The sequence below is a fragment of the Sinohyriopsis cumingii genome, chromosome 18 (genome assembly GCF_028554795.1).
Source record: "Sinohyriopsis cumingii isolate HCF-2022 chromosome 18, ASM2855479v2, whole genome shotgun sequence".
NCBI lineage: Eukaryota > Metazoa > Mollusca > Bivalvia > Unionida > Unionidae > Sinohyriopsis > Sinohyriopsis cumingii.
This window is the reverse complement of record NC_142978.1, coordinates 50,360,692-50,387,345: the sequence shown is the minus strand read 5'-3', so window position 1 is coordinate 50,387,345 and position 26,654 is coordinate 50,360,692. Positions and strand designations below refer to the sequence as shown.

Below are 26,654 nucleotides of genomic sequence, written 5' to 3'. Positions count from 1 at the left end.
AAAAGAAACATCAGAATGCATCCACATTCACTTGCAAAAATGTTTTTGCTGGAACATGGGATGGGTGTTGAAACTACTTGGAGTACTGTTTTCAACAATCTTTCAGTGACTGGATATATTAAAAACAAAGGTAATTTACACAGAAAAGCAAAAGAACATCATCAGAAAAGGCAATTTATCAACAATTATTCCCCACTTGATTATTAAGACAGCAATCAACCACTTAACCTGTGCCACACCCACCTACTCCTTGATGTTCTTCCATTTTCAATTTTTCAAAGGTCCCTCAGTAAATTGTGCTACCATGCCATGGTCTATGTTTATGAATAACTGGACCATTCCACATGAATAACCTGACCATTCCATATAAATAACCAGACCATTCCATATGAATAAATGGACCATTCCATATGAATAACTAGACCATTCCATATGAATAACTAGACCATTCCATATGAATAACCAGACCATTCCACATGAATAAAGGGACCATTCCATATGAATAACCAGACCATTCCACATGAATAACCTGACCATTCCATATGAATAACCTGACAGGAACATCAGTCAGAACATTGAGTCTGATTTGCACATTGATCTAAAGTTGGTAACACCAATGAAGAAACTGTCAAACCAGCATGCACATCTCACCTATTACTTGAGGAGGTAAGTCACCACTACAGAGTTGTCTGACATAATCAGGACTGACTTCTCAAAGAGTTGGTCCTTCCAGAGATGAAAGGCATTTATAACTTTCAATTCCTGAAGGCTGATGTGAAGAGGCTGGTCCCCATTTGCTGTTGACTGCACTGAACCTTGGCAATAAGTTGGCTCCCCAACCATATGTACTGGCATCTGTTCATACCTTCATTTCCAATATTAATCTACTGGTCAAAAGGACTGGGAAAATGACATTACTGAGCCAGCAAAGTCATTTGTATGAGGCACATGCAAAGATGGCCCAGTGGGATCAGATACCCTGCTGCACTGAGTAACCAGATGGCCCAGTGGGATCAGATACCCTGCTGCATTGAGTAACCAGATGGCCCAGTGGGATCAGATACCCTGCTGCACTGAGTAACCAGATGGCCCAGTGGGATCAGATACCCTGCTGCATTGAGTAACCAGATGTCCCAGTGGGATCAGATACCCTGCTGCATTGAGTAACCAGATGGCCCAGTGGGATCAGATACCCTGCTGCAATGAGTAACCAGAGGAGTTGCAAGAGTTCTCTTGCTGAAATCCAAGTCCAGTTGGAAACGGACTCTAAATGCTTAACATTATGCAGATACACCACCATTGCTATAATGGATGTTGACCAGAACAGGGCTATGATGCAATCCATAATTTGGGTGATGATTTTTAGGCTGAAAGGAAGGACTAGAAACTGGTCAATGATATGGAACATCCATGAACAGAACAACGGAGATTGTTTTTCATTCAATCTCCAACACCTGTTTCTTAATAAGCAATTATATCTCCTGCTAAAGAACCCAAATTGTCTGGAAAATAGAAAATGATGTAGGGCAAATAGAAAGTGATGTAGGGCAAATAGAAAGTGATACATAGAACGGATTTTCAGTATTGATCTCCTTTATTTTTGCCCTTTTTTGTTTTATAAATGTGTATGCATGAATTCTTAAACACATAAATCTTTTTAGATTTTAGTCTTTATTTGTACAAAAATATTATCAAATGAACTTTCTTGTACAAACAAATAATTATGATTTTTATAACTGAACTGTGTATTAACATTAAAGCTGAAAAGTTACATGAAATATAGTATGTTTAGTCAAGGAATAATATTTATATAGTCACAAGAATGCTTTTTATTTATATTCACAGGATGACTATGTACAGTTAATAGTACAGTAATGAGAATACTACATTTCTCCTCTGAATAGATTCCCCAGTGATACTAACTTTTCACCTCTGCTTGCATGGGTTAGAGTCTCAGGTTCAGCCAACCTGAGTATGTCAGAAAACTTGGCATCAGCTTCCTGTGGGTCAGTAGTTCTTCCCTAGTGGTTCTTTCCTTCAACATATATCCTTGAAACTGAAATATGGTATGTATTTTTATGATTTCTATTAACTATTTTATTGTATGTACTGTTTACTCTTTGCCAAAAGTTGCAATTAATGGGGCTGTAAAGTACATTAAGTAAAACACCTGAAATCTCTGTCTCATATAAGGACATATATTATTTCAATCACAAAGTGCAAAAAGAAAATATGTAATGGAATACTTATGACCATGGCATGATTATTCCTTTTACAACTTGTCTATTCTAATACACATGTCATCATATTTAGACAACATATAGTAGTGCATGCTGCTTTAGCACAGTTAAGTTTGATGGATGTGAATTTAATACTGATGATCACATGGATATTATGGAATCCTTCTCAGTGTCAGACCATTTAATATTTCATATGCAATTATCTTTCCTAACATGATAAAATTTTGTATGCATTATTTTTTATACTTTGAAACAGATACTTATTTTTTTACACACCAAACAAATTACATGAATTACATTGTACAGAACTCCTGTAACTTTAAAGATATTCACGAAACTGTACATAAATAGTGTTCTTGTGAATGAACATAAACAGTAGTCTGTGACTGCAGATAAGCCTTCTTGTGATTGTAGATAAATAGTATTATTGTGACTGTAGATAAATAGTATTATTGTGACAGTATATAAACAGTACTCTTGTGACAGCATATAAATAGTATTCTTGTGACTGTATATAAATAGTATGCTTGTGATTGAACATAAAAAGTATTCTTGTGATTGTATATAAATAGTATTCTTGTGACAGTATATAAATAGTATTCTTGTGACTGTACACAAATATTATTCTTGTGACAGTATATAAATAGTATTCTTGTGACCGTACACAAATAGTATTCTTGTGACTGTATATAAGTAGTATTCTTGTGACATCATATAAATATTATTCTTCTCACGGTATATAAACAGTATGTTTGTGATTGTACATAAAAAGTACTTGTGATTGTATATAAAAAGTATTCTTGTGACAGTATATAAATAGTATTCTTGTGATTGCACACAAACAGTACTCTTGTGACTGTATATAAATATTAATCTTGTGACTGTATATAAATAGTATGCTTGTGATTGTACATAAATAGTATTCTTGTGACTGTATATAAATAGTATTCTTGTCACAGTATATAAATATTATTCCTGTGACTGTACATAAATAGTATTTTGATAACTGTAAATAAATAGTATTCTTGTGACTGAATATAAATAGTATTCTTGTTACTATATAAATAGTATTCTTGTGACTAAATATATAGTAATCATGTGACTGTATATAAATAGTACTCTTGTGACTGTACATAAATAGTATTCTTATGACTATATAAATAGTATTCTTGTGATTGTACGTAAATAGTATTATTGTGACTAATACATAGCATTCTTGTGACTAAATATATATATTATTCTTGTGACTGTATATAAATAGTACTCTTGTGCCTGTACATAAATAGCATTCTTATGACTATATAAATCATATTCTTGTGATTGTACATAAATAGTATTCTTGTAAATGTATATAAATAGTATTCTTTGTGACTGTAGATAAATAGTATTCTTATGACTGGACATAAATAGTATTCTTGTGACTGTACATAAGTAGTACTATTGTGACTGTAAATAAATGTTTTATTATGAGTATATATAAATAGCATTCTTGTGACTGTACATAAATAGTATTCTTGTGACTGTATATAAGTAGTATTCTTGTGACTATATATAAATAGTATTCTTGTGACTATATAAATAGTATTCTTGTGACTTGATATATAGTATTCCTGTTACTATATAAATAGTATTCTTGTGACTGTACATAAATAGTATTATTAAGATTATATATAAATAGTATTCTTGTGACTGTACATACATATTATTCTTGTGACTGCATATAAATAGTATTCTTGTGACTATATAAGTAGCATTCTTGTGACTACATAAATAATATTCCTATGACTGTACATAAATATTATTCTTGTGACTATACATAAATAGTATTCTTGTGACTATATAAGTAGTATTCTTGTGATTGTGCATAAATAGTGTTCTTGTAGCTCTACAAAACATTCAAACAACTGTACATGAACAACATTCTTGTGACTGTACACATACAGTATTCCAGGGAATTGCAATGTATATAAACAGCATTCCTGTGAATGTACATAAAGAATATTCCTATGGCTGTACATAACTAGCAATCCTGTAAATGTACATATATATTATTCCTGTAAATGTACATAAACAACATTTCTGTCACTGTACATACATAGTATTATTGTGACTATATATTATTCTACTGAATGTACACAAATGCCTTTAAAATTATTGAATGTGCAGTGTTGAACACCCTTTTATCATACTGGTTACGATGGCTGTCTGACACAAGATCACCTTAAGACCAGGAAGCTTATAATATTGAGCAAGCAAGAGAAGAGGAGGATAAAAGCAGTCAGATTCGTTTAGCTTTGGGTCATATATCACAGATGGCTGTACAAGGGTTAGCTGCCCACGTAGATCGTTAGTGGACTGTTTTCTGCACCAAAGATTCACCTAGATTGTTAGTGGATTGTTTTCTATGACAAAAATCCATCTAGATCGTTAGTGGACTGTTTTCTACACCAAAGATCCACATAGATTGCTAGTGGATTGTTTTTTATACCACAGATCCACCTAGATTATTAGTAGACTGTTTTCTATACCAATGATCCACCTAGATTGTTAATGGACTGTTTTCTATACCAAAGATCCACCTAGATCATTACTGAACTATTTTCTATACCAAAGATCCACCTACATTGTTAGTGGACTGTTTTCAATACCAATGATCCACCTAGATCATTAGTGGACTAATTTCTATACCAAAGATCCACCTAGATCATTAGTGGACTATTTTCTATACCAAAGATCCATCTAGATCATTAGTAGACTGTTTTCTATTCCAAATATCCCCCTAGATCATTAGTGGACTATTTTCTATACCAAAGATCCATCTAGGTTGTTAGTGGACTCTTTTCTATACCAAAGATCCACCTAGATCATTAGTGGACTGGTTTATATTCCAAATATCCCCCTAGATCATTAGTGGACTATTTTCTATTCCAAAGATCCATCTAGATTGTTAGTGGACTCTTTTCTATACCAAAGATCCACCTCAATCATTAGTGGACTGGTTTATATTCCAAATATCCCCCTAGATCATTAGTGGACTATTTTCTATACCAAAGATCCATCTAGATTGTTAGTGGACTCTTTTCTATACCAAAGATCCACCTAGATCATTAGTGGACTGTTTTCTATACCAAATATCCCCTAGATCATTAGTGGACTATTTTCTATACCAAAGATCCATCTAGATTGTTAGTGGACTCTTTTCTATACCAAAGATCCACATTATTTCGGAAGATTCAGATTAGCTCTTAATTTTACCTTTATCATTTTATCTCGTCCTGCAGTGGCCAGACGAGTGCGGTCCTCAGGGTGCCAGTCTATAGTGAATACAGGCCCATTGTGAGCTGTAAATTGCTTTTCGAAACGGTCAGGCCTTCGCATATCCCAAATCTAAACAAAAGAAATAATGACAGAACAGGTTTTTCAGCTAAAAAATTAAATGGATCTTGCACATTATTTCTAATACGTTTAGATTCAGATTTCAAAATGATGTTTTAAAATTTCATACTTTGCATAAACATTGCTTTAAGCTTTAAGCTATCTATAAGCATAACTGATGAATGGCCATATTCAGAACTCATTTCCAGTCCCTCTTAGTAGTGCCTCCCACTTACACCGCTATAATAATAGTACTCAAGCAAATATGCAGCTGAAGTGGGAGCTGGAAGAGATGAGACAAAGGGCATAAAAAAGGAGAGACAGAACAAATGCTGAATGCAAGACATATCCTTGATTCTTGATCTGGACCGAAAAAAACTCAACTATTTCTAAACCTAATGGCAATTCCACCCAACCCCATTACATAATAATGAGATAAATAAATACTTGTAATTGTGATACAACTCACAAGCACATTTCCGCTTTCATCAGCAGAGGCAAATGTGAAGTAGCTAAGCTGACATGGACAGAACTGGACATCTCGGACACTTGTGCTGCCAATACAAAACTCCACACCAACTTCCTTTTTCCGAATATCCTAAAAAAATACATGCATACAAACAGATAACAACAGACAGAACTTAACTCAAAATGTTTCCTCCCATATATATATATATATATATATATGCTACTCAACATTTAACTGCACAAAAAGAATGAGATTTAATCTTCTAAATCTACAGATGGTACTGTGGTCTACTTCACACTTCTAGAACCTTGGGTTTGATCCTTCATTCACATTAAGTACAGGATAAGTGGCTATGCATCGAAGGTACACTGCTCCCTTGATAACTCGTGCCCCGATAACTCGCGATCCCACTTATAACGCGGTGTCCATCTTGGCTCCCGATTTTTTCCAGAGAAAATGTATTTAAAATATCTTTAAAATATGCTGAACATGAAAAAATTACGATAAGAACTGATAAATTAAATCTTGATACATTGCTCGTTTTATCATCGAAAATGGTGATTAATACCCGTAAAAATATAATCCATATTTTGAAATTTGCAAGTTCTAAAGAAGAATTAATTTCAGAGATCTCGAAGACGCTTAATTACGCGTATTTGGATGCCAATTTTTGATCTGGGAGGCAGAAAATCACTGAAGCAGGAGTCCTCCGTACGCATGTAATAGGTGCACGGGAAAATTCAAAGATTTGCCGGTCCTGTTTCAGCCACCTGCTTTGTGGGAAAATATGTTGATCAGTTAACTGAGCTGATATTTACAATGACAGAATTCAGTGACTGAAAGACTCTTTGATGTACTGTTGCCATCTTATAAGAGTACATTAAAAAAAAAAAAGAACATGATGCAACAGCTAGGCAGCTAGTTCAAAGGCTTTGACAAGCGGCCGAGTGAGAAAATGTACTGATATTTAGTGATTGAATTCAGAGGCAGGAAGACCCAGTTTTGAAATCCTAGCGAAACCTCTGTTTAAAGATATCATATATTATGTAAGTTTTTATGATAAATAGTTGTCAGTATACTGTAAATAAACAGTCTGGTGAAATAGTGATCAATGAAAACTTCTGGTAAATGCTAACAGGTGGCAACAGAGAATGAAATAAACACCAATTAAACGTCTTCCTGTGTGAAAGTCACGTTCTAATCCTTTAATTCCATTTCAGTGTAAACATTATAATCACAACATATTCTGTTCATTGAAAACATGAAAAGAGTCAATCAACCGTCACATCGAAACCCATGAGTACTTCTGTGAGAACCTAATTACATGTACATGCTGGCTTTGTTTTGATCAACAACTTGGGGAAGTGTTTGTTGCATTAAAAAAAAAAATCGATTACAAGAGACCTCGGGTGCTGGATTAAGGGTCTTGGAGCTGCCTTTGATGTAAAGCAAAACAGTAACAGAGACAACGACGATGATAGTGACTTCGAATGTTTCAGTGAAACTGATGTCATTAATGCCGAGGCTGTTTTGGAGAAATTCGTACAGACTCATGGTCCTGAGATGGGCGTTTCTCTTGATGATATGGAGGAGTGGATTTGTGCTGACAATGATTGCCCCACAGCCAAATACATGTCAGATGAAACTATAATTATTTCTATAGCGAACAAATTTGCAGCAGAAGACGATTTTAACTGGAGTAACACAAGTGTTGAAAGTGATGCAGACGCAGATGTTGCACCCCCACCCCTCTGCACAGGAAGCAATCAAATATTTTGATATTGCCATAAGGTGGCTGGAGACCCAAAATGTTGACTACGTAAAGCTCATGCATTTGAGAAATCTGAGGGATTTTGCTCGGAAGCAGAGAAACCAAGGAGTAACACACACAAAAAAAAATAACTGATTTTTTTCAAAAAGTGAATTGATATTTGTCAAGCGTGGCACAAACGGCAAGTATTAACTTGTTCTAATTTACGTTGTTTTAAATTTGTAGACCAATTAAATATGTTAGTACTGATTAACCCTTGTTTTTTTTTGTTTTCCATTTTACTTCTATCACATTCAAAAATATTTATCTATCTATTGTTCGATCGACACTGTTTCTCGAAAAGAGTCGATCTTTTGTATATAAAAAACGTCTAATTTGAATCAAAGAATAAAACTAGAATGTATCCAATTCAACATAAAAATTAGTGACGTAGTACACAATGTGTGAAGTGGTACACATGTTAAGCGAACGGAAACCACGTGGAATAATGTTTTCGATGATCGCCTCAATATACTGTAATTTATCCTGAAATTAATGTTGTCCTATGAGGAAATAATGAAGTACACCGTTATGAAGAGATATTTATTAACATTTAATCTCAGAACGATTATAAAGTGAGTATTCAACAGTATAATCTGTCTACCCCCCCCCCATTTCTCCATTATGTCGTCAATCACTTTATTGGTTTTGGGCTTATTTTATAGGTCCCTCGATAACTCGCGCCTCACTTATAGTGCGGTCGATATTTCTGGACCCCGATGTGCACGAGTTATCGAGGGAGTGGTGTATACAACCCCCATCCATCAAAAAGACAATCTGTTTCCAACATACAAGCTCTGAGAGTAGACAATACCATATTTTAGAACCTGTTACAGGTTTTGAGGTCTTTGGGAGTTGCCATCTTACGTGTTTTGGGGTCCAAGGGAAATAGTTGTAGGGAGTAGACTGATTTATCTCACCTGAACATCTGCAACCTTGCTTCAGTTATCTTGACTAACTAGGACTGCCAACATGACTCTTGTAAGGAAAGAAAAAGATACCCGACCTTTGTAAGAAAAGAAAAAGGTACCTGGCCTGTTGGTAAAGTATTAGGAAACGGACTCACAAACAACTTCATGGATCCATCCTGAGATCCACTCAAAAGCATGTTGTGTTCTTTTTCATGGAATGTCACTCTGTTAACTGTTCTCTTGTGTTCTTGAAAAACAAACTCTGAAAGATATTAATTATGTTAACATTAAATACAAATCAACTGAGGGCAATGTGCATGGAAACACTGTATCAATTTTCAAAAATCAGATAAAAAATCATGTACCCAGAGTATATATATATATATATATATATATATATATATATATATATATATATATATATATATATATATATATATATATATAAATTTATATTTATATAGTGTGACCCCACTATAACACGGTAGTTGGGATCCACAGAACCCGACCATGTTATAGACTGAACCATGTTATAACAGCCAAGTCAGTTAACTGATGAAAATGATGCATTTTCCTAAATTATGGCATGATTTTGATTAAATGAAGGCAAGCTAGTCCAAAAATAAACACTTGCACGTAGACAACTTATATTTGTGTAATATAATCCATAATAAGTTAAGTACAGTACTTGTATATAATAAATCCATGAATTCAAGTATAGATCACGTTATAAACTTCATATATGTCTAACATCCCATTAGAAAACACAAATAACACATATATTATACAAACAAATGATAGTTCTCATTTTGATATATATCTGATTGTCACTTAACAATTCACTGCTCTCGTCGCAAGTAGCACATGGCTGTAGCTATTTACATGCTGCATGTACATGTATTTAAATTGGCCTAGATTTTGGTCAGCTGGAGACAGAAGCCTCTTGCCGAGGATACCCACAGGATGAGGCTATTGATAGGGAAATGAAAACTCGAACAAATTAATAAGTTATACAAAATCTTTGCAAGATACAACCCAATCATCGATTAATTTGATGGCATTTTATGCGGCCATTGGTAGCTACCATAAGCATATTTCTTTTCCCGCAGAAATGAACCTTTCATGGTACAGTAATCGTGTTCCAGTCACTTTGGTAAATGCAACAATCTATAAGATTCCATTGCTTTTATTTAAATTTGATGCTAACTTCCTTAGATGAAAGGTTATTTATTTTTATTGAAGATTGTAGTCTGCTTTTTTTGATGAATGGTGCATGTGTTATTGAAGTTACAGGTAAAGGGCAGCTTTGGAGGACCAAACAGATGTATGTTTCTCATTGCAGCGGCAACATCAAAATAACTGTAGAACAACAGTTGTGACCGATTTCTTTTCCTCATTTGCTTACTATTTATACAGAAAGACCGGTGCTTCATTCAAAGATCATCAGTTTTCTTTGAAGTTTCAACAAAACTATTTTTTCTGGGTACATTTTAAAAACAAAAGGAATTAGCTGTCGTTTGGTCAATTGTAGCAGTTACTTTTCCTGCTTTCAAAGGTTGGACAATTGTACCTAGTCCCGGTAGCATAGATAGACGTAAAAGTAGATCTCTTTTTGGGGGGGGGGGGTGACATTTCTGGTGGCGGAATGATACTACATTTCATGCATGCATCGGAATTTTTTATTTTTATTAAAAGCCAACAGACAATGAATACACAGGTGTTCTGTTCTTCTACGAGGGACAAAAATGTTTTTGTGTACGAGATAAATACATATACATGATATTACAGGAGCCATGGCATGATCTTCTTATACTAGAATTCTCTCTTCCCCAAAAATGATAATAAACTTTTTACATGTTACATTTCATACTCTTAAGAAAGAGAGAAAAAACATTTCATATATGAGAAAAGTACATGTATATGAAATTTCAGGAGCCATGCCACAACTGTGTTATATATATATATATATATATATATATATATATATATATATATATATATATATATATATATATATATATATATAGATATATATATATATAGTTATGTGTATTTAATTTACATTGTTGGTTAGTTTTTATTAAAAATATTATTTCACTATATGTTATTGGTAACCAACAATGTAGTTGCTGTACTTGTCCAAATCAGTGACTACTTTGTAAAGAATTTTTTGTGTCTTGAGTGAGGATCATTATCTTGAGCTGAGTTAAGGACACTGTATTTTGTTTCTTCTATAGTTATACTGGGACTGTGATTCCCATCACATGGTTTATGGTAACATACTTTCTAGTCCTTCTAGAACAATGAACTTTTGATCTCATCCGTGGTTTTGTTTTAAGCCTTAGTTTTGTCTTATAACTGATGTTTTTCTGAAAATCTGTTAATTGTGCTTTAAAATCTTGGCAGAATCAACTGTATTATGTTTTGTCCAGTAATTCATTCAGGCTGGAATTTATTTCCTCAGATTATTCAATTCAAAATTATTCACTGGAAATACAGAGTGCTTATAAAAGATAATGTTCTTGGACAGAGATATTCACTGGAATTTATAGTGAATTCACATCTGGAATCATATTATTTTGATCCAACAAAAGACTGCTGGCACATCAGCATTATACTGGACACCACAGGCACATCAACGACATGTTGGACTTCAATGTTGGATTTCCACTAAAATTTATTCAGAACTTTAATTATCAGGACTTGTATCTGTTATTCTAGGATTGTTTGGGATTCAATACCTTAATTTCTTTTTGTTTACATTTTCACTTCGCATTGTTTTTCATAAAATATTCTGACCTGTAGAGCTAGAAATGGATCAAAACATTAAGGCAAAATGACATGCACTGTCATCACTATGTAAGTAATATCTACCATGCTTCAACACATGCAAAGGAAAGACAGGCAAAATGACATGCACTGTCATAACTATGTAAGTAATATCTACCATGCTTCAACACAGTTCAAGGAAAGACAGGGACAGAATGACATCCACTGTTGTCACTATGTAAGTAATATCTACCATGCTTCAACACAGTCCAAGGAAAGACAGACAAAATGACATGCACTGTCATAACTATGTAAGTAATATCTACCATGCTTCAACACAGTCAAAGGAAAGACAGACAAAATGACATGTGCTGTTGTCACTATGTAAGTAATATCTACCATGCTTTAACACAATCCAAGGAAAGACAGGCAAAATCACTTGCACTGTCATAACTATGTAAGTAATATCTACCATGGTTCAACACAGTCCAAGGAAAGACAGGCAAAATGACATGCACTGTCATAACTATGTAAGTAATATCTACCATGCTTCAACACAGTCCAAGGAAAGACAGACAAAATGACATGTGCTGTTGTCACTATGTAAGTAATATCTACCATGCTTTAACACAATCCAAGGAAAGACAGGCAAAATCACTTGCACTGTCATAACTATGTAAGTAATATCTACAATGCTTTAACACAGTCCAAGGAAAGACAGACAAAATGACATGCACTGTCATAACTATGAAAGTAATATCTACCATGCTTTAACACAGTCCAAGGAAAGACAGGCAAAATCACATGCACTGTCATAACTATGTAAGTAATATCTACCATGGTTCAACACAGTCCAAGGAAAGACAGGCAAAATGACATGCACTGTCATAACTATGTAAGTAATATCTACCATGCTTCAACACAGTCCAAGGAAAGACAGACAAAATGACATGTGCTGTTGTCACTATGTAAGTAATATCTACCATGCTTCAACACAGTCCAAGGAAAGACAGACAAAATGACATGCACTGTCATAAATATGTAAGTAATATCTACCATGCTTCAACACAGTCCAAGGAAAGACAGGGACAGAATGACATGCACTGTCATAAATATGTAAGTAATATCTACCATGCTTCAACACAGTCCAAGGAAAGACAGGCAAAATCACTTGCACTGTCATAACTATGTAAGTAATATCTACCATGCTTCAACACAGTCCAAGGAAAGACAGGCAAAATCACTTGCACTGTCATAACTACGTAAGTAATATCTACCATACTTCAACACAGTCCAAGGAAAGACAGGGACAGAATGACATGCACTGTCATAAATATGTAAGTAATATCTACCATGCTTCAACACAGTCCAAGGAAAGACAGGCAAAATCACTTGCACTGTCGTAACTATGTAAGTAATATCTGCCATGCTTCAACACAGGCAAAGGAAAGACAGACAAAATGACATGCACTGTCATAACTATGTAAGTAATATCTACCATGCTTCAACACAATCCAAGGAAAGACAGGCAAAATCACTTGCACTGTCGTAACTATGTAAGTAATATCTGCCATGCTTCAACACAGGCAAAGGAAAGACAGACAAAATGACATGCACTGTCATAACTATGTAAGTAATATCTACCATGCTTCAACACAATCCAAGGAAAGACAGGCAAAATCACTTGCACTGTCGTAACTATGTAAGTAATATCTGCCATGCTTCAACACAGGCAAAGGAAAGACAGACAAAATGACATGCACTGTCATAAATATGTAAGTAATATCTACCATGCTTCAACACAATCCAAGGAAAGACAGGGACAGAATGACATGCACTGTCATAACTATGTAAGTAATATCTACCATGGTTCAACACAGTCCAAGGAAAGACAGACAAAATGACATGCACTGTCATAAATATGTAAGTAATATCTACCATGCTTCAACACAGTCCAAGGAAAGACAGGGACAGAATGACATGCACTGTCATAACTATGAAAGTAATATCTACCATGCTTCAACACAATCCAAGGAAAGACAGGCAAAATCACTTGCACTGTCATAACTATGTAAGTAATATCTACCATGGTTCAACACAGTCCAAGGAAAGACAGACAAAATGACATGCACTGTCATAAATATGTAAGTAATATCTACCATGCTTCAACACAGTCCAAGGAAAGACAGGCAAAATGACAGGCACTGTCATAAATATGTAAGTAATATCTACCATGCTTCAACACAGTCCAAGGAAAGACAGGGACAGAATGACATGCACTGTCATAACTATGAAAGTAATATCTACCATGCTTCAACACAGTCCAAGGAAAGACAGACAAAATGACATGCACTGTCATAAATATGTAAGTAATATCTACCATGCTTCAACACAGTCCAAGGAAAGACAGGGACAGAATGACATGCACTGTCATAAATATGTAAGTAATATCTACCATGCTTCAACACAGTCCAAGGAAAGACAGGCAAAATCACTTGCACTGTCATAACTATGTAAGTAATATCTACCATGCTTCAACACAGTCCAAGGAAAGACAGGCAAAATCACTTGCACTGTCATAACTATGTAAGTAATATCTACCATACTTCAACACAGTCCAAGGAAAGACAGGGACAGAATGACATGCACTGTCATAAATATGTAAGTAATATCTACCATGCTTCAACACAGTCCAAGGAAAGACAGGCAAAATCACTTGCACTGTCGTAACTATGTAAGTAATATCTGCCATGCTTCAACACAGGCAAAGGAAAGACAGACAAAATGACATGCACTGTCATAACTATGTAAGTAATATCTACCATGCTTCAACACAATCCAAGGAAAGACAGGCAAAATCACTTGCACTGTCGTAACTATGTAAGTAATATCTGCCATGCTTCAACACAGGCAAAGGAAAGACAGACAAAATGACATGCACTGTCATAAATATGTAAGTAATATCTACCATGCTTCAACACAATCCAAGGAAAGACAGGGACAGAATGACATGCACTGTCATAACTATGTAAGTAATATCTACCATGGTTCAACACAGTCCAAGGAAAGACAGACAAAATGACATGCACTGTCATAAATATGTAAGTAATATCTACCATGCTTCAACACAGTCCAAGGAAAGACAGGGACAGAATGACATGCACTGTCATAACTATGAAAGTAATATCTACCATGCTTCAACACAATCCAAGGAAAGACAGGCAAAATCACTTGCACTGTCATAACTATGTAAGTAATATCTACCATGGTTCAACACAGTCCAAGGAAAGACAGACAAAATGACATGCACTGTCATAAATATGTAAGTAATATCTACCATGCTTCAACACAGTCCAAGGAAAGACAGGCAAAATGACAGGCACTGTCATAAATATGTAAGTAATATCTACCATGCTTCAACACAGTCCAAGGAAAGACAGGGACAGAATGACATGCACTGTCATAACTATGAAAGTAATATCTACCATGCTTCAACACAGTTCAAGGAAAGACAGGGACAGAATGACATCCACTGTCATAAATATGTAAGTAATATCTACCATGCTTCAACACAGTCCAAGGAAAGACAGGGACAGAATGACATGCACTGTCATAACTATGAAAGTAATATCTACCATGCTTCAACACAGTCCAAGGAAAGACAGACAAAATGACGTGCTGTTGTCACTATGTAAGTAATATCTACCATGCTTTAACACAATCCAAGGAAAGACAGGCAAAATCACTTGCACTGTCGTAACTATGTAAGTAATATCTGCCATGCTTCAACACAGGCAAAGGAAAGACAGACAAAATGACATGCACTGTCATAAATATGTAAGTAATATCTACCATGCTTCAACACAATCCAAGGAAAGACAGGGACAGAATGACATGCACTGTCATAACTATGTAAGTAATATCTACCATGCTTCAACACAGTCCAAGGAAAGACAGGCAAAATGACAGGCACTGTCATAACTATGTAAGTAATATCTACCATGCTTCAACACAGTCCAAGGAAAGACAGGGACAGAATGACATGCACTGTCATAACTATGTAAGTAATATCTACCATGCTTCAACACAGTCCAAGGAAAGACAGGCAAAATGACAGGCACTGTCATAACTATGTAAGTAATATCTGCCATGCTTCAACACAGGCAAAGGAAAGACAGACAAAATGACATGCACTGTCATAAATATGTAAGTAATATCTACCATGCTTCAACACAATCCAAGGAAAGACAGGGACAGAATGACATGCACTGTCATAACTATGTAAGTAATATCTACCATGCTTCAACACAGTCCAAGGAAAGACAGGCAAAATGACATGCACTGTCATAACTATGTAAGTAATATCTACCATGCTTCAACACAGTCCAAGGAAAGACAGGCAAAATGACAGGCACTGTCATAACTATGTAAGTAATATCTACCATGCTTCAACACAGTCCAAGGAAAGACAGGGACAGAATGACAAACTTGACAGTCCATTGAAAGAGATAAAATGACAAACCTAACTCATATTCATGAGAGAGTAACAAATTCTACTTGATATCATATCACTATGGGAGAATGACAAACCTAACACATACTTAGGGGCAGTTGAGGGATTAGAATTAGAGGAGAATGAGAACATATTCAATACCTTGTTTATTTCTCTGATGTCTATTTATGTCCCAGATTACAACAGCACCATTGGTGGCTGCAGATGCCAAAATATTATCTGAAAGTAGAAGATATCACTCTTTAATAAGTTTCTAAATATTGTCAGAGAAGAGAATTCAGTACTACCTGAATGGTCAATCTTAAACTTTACCAGGATTAACTCACAAAGTATTTTAAACAGCAGCAAAGGAAAAAAAAAACATTGCACATTTTCAACCTTTTTAATGCTGTTAGTTCATTAATGCACTAGGCAACATGATCACATGACCTGTCACTGGAAAACTAACCTGTATGGCTAAATATGATCAAAAAGACAGTATGTGCAAAAGAAACATCTTTAAAAATTAATAACAACCAGTACTTTTATGGCAATAATTCCTAATGACAATAAAATCGTCCAATTTCTTAAACACTGTTCAGTTTTATTAACTTCTTTCATACATAGATCATATATCCTATGGCTTCCACAATGGCAGTCCTATGATGTCATCCTTGTCCAACATAAACGGTCCAATAAAATATTGTCTTCTGTCATATTTCTAAGCTTCTCCTGGAATACCTATATTGGAAAGGGAAGTAACTCCTATATAAGTTTGGTAAACTTAGAGGTATGAATAATACCCAGGAGTCAAAAATTATACATTGGTCTTCTAATGTGTAAGATGAGTTGCAATTCAGGTTTTCTATCTTCCATGTCCCTAATTGTGTAAAAGATCTAAATGCTCCATGTCTCTGTGTACTGATTGTGACTGCTCCTTGTCCCAAATTGTGTAAAAGATCTCAATGCTCCATTCTCTTACTGTGTATTGGATCTCAATGCTCAAGGTCTCTGCTAGTGTACCATATCTCAATTCTCCATGCCCTTGACTGTGTAAGAGGTCTCAATACTCCATGTCCTTGAGTGTGTATGAGATCTCAGTACTTCATCTCACTGTGTATCACTATAATCAGACTTCATAAACTCCATATCCAAGACTGTGTATCAGATCTCAATCCTCTGTTACCAAGTGTGTATCAAATCTCAGTTCTCCATGTACCTGACTGTTCATTAGATTCTAAAAATTCTTGTCCAAGAATATGTGACAGATGTCCCTGACTGTTTATCAGATTTCAATGCTCCATGTCCCTGACTGTGTATAAGATCTCAATATTTTATGTCCCTAACTGTGTATATCAGATCTCAATACTCCTTGTCCCTAAATGTGTATTAGATCTCAATACTCCATGTCCGTAACATTTTATTAGACCTCAATACTCCATGTCCCTAACTGTGTACATCAGATCTCAGTACTCCATGCCCCTAACTGTGTATATCAGATCTCAATACTCCATCTGAGATGACTAGAGCTTGCAATGGTCTGATTTTAGTTTTCGGACAGATATTCTTGTATATCAGATCTCAATACTCCATGTTCCAAACTGTGTATTAGATCTAAATATTTTATGTTCCTGACTGTGTATCAGATCTAGTATTTTGATGTCCCTGACTGTGTATTAGACCTCAATACTCCATGTCCCTAACTGTGTATTAGACCTCAATACTCTATGTCCCTAACTGTGTATAAGATCTCAATACTCCATGTCCCGAACTGTGTATAAGATCTCAATATTTTATGTCCCTGACTGTGTATCAGATCTCAATACTCCATCTCCCTAATTGTGTGCAACAGATTTCAATAGTGATGTGACTAAAATTGTCAAAGCTATGTTAAAAATCTAAAAAATAAGCACACATATTTTTGCCATTCTATAATGACTCACTATACTTTTGCCAACCTATAATGACTCAATATAATTTTGCTAAATGTGTGTGCGTGCATATGTGCATGCATGTGTGATTTGGATTTTTAACGTAGCTTTAATAAAAATATCAGTACTACTTCTACAATGTCTGCAGCATGGTAGTTAATAGTTATGTCTAGCATTGGGACATCATGCTGCAGACAACTAGCATCATTATCCTGACACAATGCCAACTAGTCCTAATACTAACCTCTTAATGCTATAATGCCAAATGAGGCAGCTGCTAGTACCATTTTTGAAGTCTTTGGTATGACTAGGCTGGGATTGCCAGATGTAATGATCCCTTAATTTTCAACAAAAGAAGAAGAAAAAACCTCATGATGGAAATTTCTAAAAAGAACAAACAATACAGAAAATAACCTGTCACTAGAAATGGCCTCAGTGCTAATCACAAACATTTAACAAATTTTTTGTAAAAATGATACAGCAAAGTACTCTAAGACTTAAAATGCTTTTAGAAATAAACACTTCCATGTTTTTTTCCTGGATGATTTTGATTTTTTGTCAAGGTCCATTTATGACCCTTACTAGAGAGAAAAGAAATTTGATAGTAAATTATGTTTTGCTGAAAATACTTACCGAACCACATTAAGTTAATGGAAATACTTCTGCAATTCTCCCACTATTTCATTTTATAATATTCTTTACCTCTGTCCATAGTTGTGAGTTGCAAAGAGAAGGTTTGTAAAGCTAACTTTTGTCTATGATTCCAAATGGTAAACAACTTGTTTCCATGGCAAAATTTCAAAGTCAGTCTTGTTTAAAGTTAGACATGGTTTTTCCACTGGAAATCTTCACATTCTATTATGTTACAGGACAAGTGACAATGTGTATAAATAGGGTTATGATAAATAATTAATTCCTATTTTAGATCAATCTCGGGAATCCATATGTTATCAGATTTTACAGTTGTGTTCAGATTCAATTCGATAGGAATTATTTATTGGAATTACTAAGTGCTCATTGACTTTGGGTATACACAACTGTGGTACATTCAAGACTACTGGAATTCATTTGGAACATTCTAAATTTTTGGACTTGTGATAGGACACTTAGGATTATTTGGGATTTAATTCACAATACTGTAAATGTCTGTTAAATCATCACTTTGCTACTTAGAGAAATATATTCTTTCTTGATTTTACTTAAACTATTGCTTTTACTTCTTTCTGTTACTTAATTTAAGACCTAAAGTCATAACACTCCTGAATCCAGCCATCCCATGGACTTGAAAATGTCTGTCAATACATGTACAAAGAGAAATAACTCTTGTAGATTATCCTGCTAGGTGGCACTCCATATACTTAATATCATCAGTTTTCACTTGAGCTGTCAGAAACAGAATGCTCGCATTGTGAGGAGGGCTGGAGGGATTATATGTAAACATAACTGGATGAAAGTGATCAACTATGAAATACAAAACCCAATCACATTTTTGATGGGAGTATAGGTAGGAGGAGGAGGAAGTGCTGAGCATCCAATCGCTACCTAAAAGCACCTGAAGGGTCAAAAGAATTCTCTACTTTTAAGGTAAACTCTCCCAATGACAGCTGACACAATCAATATAAGCATATGAACTATCCAGTGGACTCCTGCACTCGATAAATAATTACAAAAGAAAGTTTTTCTTGGGCAAATTAGGTGAAAGTTGACAGTTGAAAGTTGACAGGTCCCACCTGAGGATGCGGTTGTGTCAGGGGTAGCATGGTCTGGTGACAAAGCAGCAACCAGTGGACCAACTAGATTAAACTCTGTAATGTTTGTGGCCATGTAACGCAAACAGAATGAGGAAAATGTGGATTGGGCATGCCAGCAAGACTGATTTTATTATACCTTTAACTGAGACAATGCACTGAAAAGCATGGTTCACAAAAATAACTCCTATTTTGTGAGCCAAAATCCTCATCAGATAAGAGATCAGAATGGACTCCCTTTAGCCAAGATGATAATGCTTGAGGGGTTATGTCCTTGTTTCCCTGGTTTTAGTGTGAGAAAAAGCCTCTTATCTTCAGACAGAATGGACTTTGTGCCCTTCAATAACAGCACATACCAGGTCCTGTAATCTTGCCTCTCTCAAAGTATCAATTGATGAGAAGGGCCACAAAGTTATTTTCCTGTTGCCAGTAGATGGAAGCCTTTTCTTATGTGACAAAACCTGTCTGTGTCACCAATACGACCAAACTGTCTGCATTAAACTGTGGCTAGTCTGATCCATGGACTGAGCATGGAACTCACCAGTACTCTCAATGCTGAAGCCAAGACTATCAGGAAGAATGTATTGTATGAAATTTACTTGAGTGGGACTGTGGACAGATGTTCCAACTTGGTGAGATGAGCCATGTCAGTACCCATAAGAGCCATGTCAAGACACATGAAAGCCATGTCACGACTCATGAGAGCACATCAAGACCCATGAGAGCATGTCAAGGCCCATAAGAGCCATGGCAATACCCATGAAAGCCATGTCAAGACCCATGAGAGCCATGTCAAACCCGTGAGAGCCATGTCAAACCCATGAGAGCCATGTCAAACCCATAAGAGCCATGGCAATACCCATGAAAGCCATGTCAAGACCCATGAGAGCCATGTCAAACCCATGAGAACCATGTCAAGACCCATGAATGCCATGTTGATACCCATGAGAGCCATGTCAATACCCATGAAAGCCATGTCAAGACCCATGAGAGTTTCTAGATCAGGTTAGCATGATGTCAGTACTGATCAAACTTGGTTAGCTAGTCTGAGAGATCTTTTGTTGCGGCTAATGTCAAGATGTCCATAATGTCTGAGTGTGTGCTGCCTGTGTTCTGATTTCTATTATACGTCCCCTGAATAAGAATGGGAACCCAAAAGTGCAAAGTCGCTTCTATGGTTTGAACAATGCTGAGTGAAATGAGTCTCCCTTTGAATTAAATCTAGGTTAGAGGAGACTATTAGGGCATTAGCCATAAACTGACAGGCAACCTATTAATGACTCTGGAAAAGATACAGCCCAAATCTCAAGCGTGATCGTTCTATGCCTTCTCTGCCAAGCAGTCCACCATGAGAGAGGCCAAATCCAATAGAGAGGAAATAGAAACCACATTCTGTACAAGTTTTGATGTGGCATTGAAAGGTTGTCTGTCCACCTTGTAATACAAAGGGGATGGCATATCTATAGCAGTGAAATCTTTGTCAAGGCTAGGCACATCTGTATGAAGCTGACTTACCAAAAAAGGCTTTGCCTTACTAAGATCACTGATTTTCTGTGAGAAGCAACCACTATTTCTGCAATTTTCAAATACTGGGCTAAAATTCTGAAGGACAGATGCATGTCATCTTTGTGCATTATCAATTGACTTTATAATTTGTATTTGTAATCGGCAGTGTGGGACATTCCATAGAGGGTAGATACAAGAAATCTCTATAGCCACTCTGAAACGAATTCAGATCTTTCCATTGTAGGATCAGAATTATCAGGAGACTCTAAGTCAGAACAGCTGTCGACTTGAGGTTCCTCTTCCCCCAGTGGATATGTCCCAAGATATTGTATAGCAAAGATGCCATCATACTGTACGGTAAATAGGCCATCATCTCATAAGCATGCATTGCAGAAACATTTCAGCACTGGATGGTTACAAAAGGTGGTTTTGGAACATTCTTGACTTGTACATTAATATGATGGTCTGGCATGGCTGGGTGGGTTGGCTGGGACAGCACAAATGGATGTGGGGTGGGACAGACAGTTGGGTTGTTAAGTCTAGCCAGCTTATCTGGTTAGACTGCTGTGCTTGTGTGTGTTGAACCAGCATTATGGGTGCAGTCAAGTCAGCAGTACAGATGGAAGGATGACTGGGTGATCTGGGCAGAGTTGTCAGCATAAAACATACTTGCTGATGGTATGGATGAAAACTTTTTGAAAACTGATCCTATACCATATTATATTGTGTCCAAATTCCTGGATGGTTCTGTCAACAACTAGCACTACAAATATATTACTATGGTCATTTTCTTGGCCAGACAGCTGGACAGGTTGGTCAACAGCCAGAGTGGTAAATAATTCACCATAAGACTGATGCTGGTTGGATTGGTTGTCAAAATCAGAAAACACTTCAATACATATGGCTTCGCTACCTATATCATGTCTGGGCAGGGAGCTGGACTTATACAAAGTGGGATGCCAAGATCTGTATGATGCAACTTGTCGACATTCTAGTTGTTAAATCTCATCTCTGATTCAAGATCTCTGTTGGCATGCATCTGGCTATATCTCCTCCACATGAACCAATTCAACAGGTAGAGGGGGAGGTATTCCCATATCCAAAGTTAAGCTAGATAACAAGTCAGAGGGAGAGTGGAAACTTGAAATGGGTTGATCACTAGATTCATACTGATCCCTTTTTTCCTTGCATTTGATCATACATTTTCTGCCCACAAAAAGCACACCTTACAGGTGTTTTGGATGACAAGCACTTAATGCAGGCAAGGCAGGATTCAGGACTTTTTCCACAATCCTTATAAAGCCTTCATTTGTTATATTTAATATCCATGTTGTCACACACAATCTCAAAATACAAAGAACAAAACACACCTGGTGTAAACAGGATGTGATATAATGGCTATCAAATATGAACATATGATTTCATTAGACAGCCTAAATCAACAAGAGTCTGCGAATAGAAAAAGAAAAACTGTTACTGATCAAATTTAACAAGGACTGAATGAAACAGTAATTAAATGTATACTGATAATATTATCTATGTTTTATAAATATATCAAAATAAAGTGACAATATCTGTGAATAGGCAACCCTATGAAAAAAGAACAGCTATACTGCAGCACTACACAACTGCAATATGACATTATGATGTAAACACTGGTCATATGGAGTGTTAACAAATTCACACAAAATGTCTGAAATTTTCACCAAATACACAGAAATGTGCTACACAGTATGATTGTTTGACTCAATATACAACCAAATAAGATGGCTAACAGAAAAAACCCAGAAATCCACATTCTTGAAGCCTGTAGACAGTTTGCATTAAAAGATAAAACTGACAATATCCAGTACATAGATCATCACCTCACAAGGTAAAAGGAAATAATGTCTAAGAATTACTCTCTTTTGTGTAAACAAAGTATAAACAGACATATTTATCAAGTCTATTGAAGAGATTGATTCAGAGCATAACAAAAGTAATCACTAATATTAATTTAATTGGGTAAATTATTTGATAGAGAAGCAACAATAGTGCAGCTCTGAAAATGTGCAATTTTACAATCAAAAAACTTTCCATTCTGCTACTCTCCCATAACATCTGAATTTGATATATGACTATGTAATAAACAAAAGGATGTATCACTAGTAACAAGGATAAACAATGAAACACTGTAATTCATATAAATCTGCATGCAAACATTTAAATTTACAGAATAAGAATGTAAACTTTACTCTGCTTAACTGTAAATACTGACAAAAAGAAAGTTTGTTCTGAATAGTATTGTTCTAAATTTTCAAGAAAATAATCAAAAATTGTATGTCATTGTATAAAAAGGACTGATTTTTGCTATGTGCCCTAACATCCCAATGTAGTCCAGCTATGAAATGTATATTTAATCCAATCAATGTCATGTACACCGAGAGCCTGGGATACTGCATTGTCAAGAATGTTTAGACTATGATATTCTACATTTTCAAGTATACCCGGAGTGTGGTATTCTACACTGTCAATGAATGCCCAGTCTGGTATTCTAGATTGTCAAGAATCCCCAGAGTGTGATATTCTGCATTGTCAAGTATGCCCAGAGTGTGGTATTCTGCATTGTCAAGAATGCCCAGTGTAGTATTCTGCATCGATAAAATCCCCAGAGTGTAGTACTGTGGTATTCTAAACTGTCAAGTATGCCCAGATTGTCATATTCTAGATTGTCAAGAATCCCTAAAGTGTGGTATTCTAGATTGTCAATGAATGCACAGTCTGGTATTCTAGATTGTCAATAATCTCCAGAGTGTGATATTCTACATTGTCAAGTATGCCCAGAGTGTGGTATTCTACACTGTCAAGAATCCCTGGAGTGTGGTATTCTACAGTGTCAAGCGTGCCCAGAGTGTGGTATTATACACTGTCAAGTGTGCCCAGAGTGTGGTATTATACACTGTCAAGTGTGCCCAGAGTGTGGTATTTTGCATTTATAAAAATCCCCAGAGTGTGGTCTTCTACACTGATAAGAATACCTGGAGGGTGGTCTTCTAGAGTGTCAAGAATGATCAGAATGTGGTATTCTGCATTATCAAGTATGCCCAGACAGTAGGATTCTGCACTGAAATTTGCCCATCAACTAGTAGAATTCTACCTATTTAGAAAGATCCAATAGTGCAACTCACCAGAAAGGTGGGATAAGAGTGATTGCAAAGGTTATTGACAACAACATTGAACATGGTGTTACCAGTGCAAACTACCAAATAAGAATAAAAGATTTATTACAACACATTTCCATTAACTTCACTGATAAGTTTTAATATTTTTCTCTTAAACTCATTAAAATTACATGCTGCATACAACATGAAGGCATAATGTAACACCACTAGACTGGTCTTCATAAATTCTATGTCAGAAAATATACAGATATGGCACTGGCTTTAGAGTAACCAATCAACATTAGTAATCTGATTACCTGAGTGCTTAAACTAAAAATATGTCAAAAGAGCTTCTTCTGCAGTTAGTCAATTTTGCAACTAGAGACCAAACTTTTAATAACATCTAACATAGTTGTCATTAACCCATTTAGTAATATCAAGTATAGTTGGCACTAACCCATTTAACACTATCTAACATAGCTGGCCCCAACCCATTTAATAATATCAGTCATAGTTGTCATTAACACATTTAATAATATCTAACATAGTTGGCATCAACCCATTTAATATTTAACATAGTTGGCACTAATCCATTTAATAATATCGAACACAGTTGGCACCAACAGATTTAGTAATATCTAACATAGTTGGCACTAACTCATTTAATAATATCTAACGTAGTTCGCACCACCCATTTAATAATATCTAACATAGATGGCACCAACCCATTTAATAATATCTAACATAGTTGTCATTAACCCATTTAGTAATATCTAACATAGTTGGCATGAACCAATTTGATAACATCTAACATAGTTGGCACCAACCCATTTGATAATATCTAAACTATTTGGCACCAATCTGTTTAATAACATCTAACATAGCTGGCACTAGCCCATTTAATATCTAACATTGTTGGCACCAACTGATTCAATAATATTTAACATAGTTGTCACTAACTCATTTAGTAATATCTAACAGTTGTCATTAACCCATTTAGTAATATCTAACATAGTTGGCACCAACTCATTAAATAATATGTATCATAGTTGTCATTAACCCATTTAATAATATCTAACATATTTGGCATGAACTCATTAGTTGGCACCAGCCAATTTAATATCTAATATAGTTGGCACCAAGCCATTTAATAATATCTAACATAGTTGGCACCAACCCATTTAATAATATCAAACATAATTGTCATTAACACATTAACAAATATCTAACATAGTTGGCACCAACCCATTTAATATTTAACATAGTTGGCACTAACCCATTTAGTAATATCTAACACAGTTGGCACCAACCCATTTAGTAATATCTAACACAGCTGGCACCAACCCATTTAATAATCTCTAACATAGTTGTCAATAACCCATTTAGTAATATCTAACATAGTTGGCATCAACCCATTTAATATTTAACATAGTTGGCACTAACCCATTTAATAATATCTAACTGTCATTAACCTATTTAAAAATATCTAACCTAGTTGGCACCAACCCATTAAATAATATTTAACATAGTTGTCATTAACCCATTTAATAATATCTAACATATTTGGCATGAACTCATTTAATAATATCTAACATGTTTGGCACCAGCCCATTTAATCATATCAAAGATAGATGGCACCAACCCATTTAGTAATATCTAACATAGTTGACACTAACCCATTTAATAACATCTAACATACCTGGCACCAACCCATTAAATAATATTCAACATAGCTGGCACCAACCCATTTAATAATATCTTACATAGTTGGCACTAACCCATTTAATAATGTATAACATAGTTGTCATTAAACCATTTAGTAATATCTAACACAGTTGGCAACAACCCACTGAATAATATTTAACATAGTTGTCATTAACCTATTTAATAATATCTAACATAGTTGTTATTAACTGATTTAGTAATATCTAACATAGCTGGCACTAACCCATTATTTAATACTTAAAATATTGGCACCAACCCATTAAATAATATTTAACATAGTTGCCACCAACCCATTAAATAATATTTAACATAGTTGGCACTAACCCATTTAATATTTAACATAGTTGGCACTAACCCATTTAGTAATATCTAACACAGCTGGCACCAACCCATTTAATAATATCTAACACAGTTGTCAATAACCCATTTAGTAATATCTAACATAGTTGGCATCAACCCATTTAATATTTAACATAGTTGGCACTAACCCATTTAATAATATCTAATTGTCATTAACCTATTTAAAAATATCTAAAAA

The 26,654-nt window shown here is 35.3% G+C and overlaps 1 protein-coding gene across 3 annotated transcripts in view; it reads right to left on the bottom strand.

The window, feature by feature from the left end:
- Positions 1–26,654, bottom strand: part of LOC149776615 (GATOR2 complex protein WDR24-like) — a 91,339-nt gene that overhangs the window by 52,699 nt on the left and 11,986 nt on the right. For all 3 annotated transcript variants that reach the window (XM_089941116.1, XM_089941117.1, XM_089941115.1), the window contains exons 4-7: positions 16,229–16,306; positions 8,961–9,067; positions 6,085–6,213; positions 5,496–5,627 (exon numbers count right to left, since the gene is read on the bottom strand). In XM_089941116.1, coding sequence (XP_089797242.1) covers positions 5,496–5,627; positions 6,085–6,213; positions 8,961–9,067; positions 16,229–16,306 — 446 coding nt within the window. The remainder of the gene's footprint in view (positions 1–5,495; positions 5,628–6,084; positions 6,214–8,960; positions 9,068–16,228; positions 16,307–26,654) is intronic.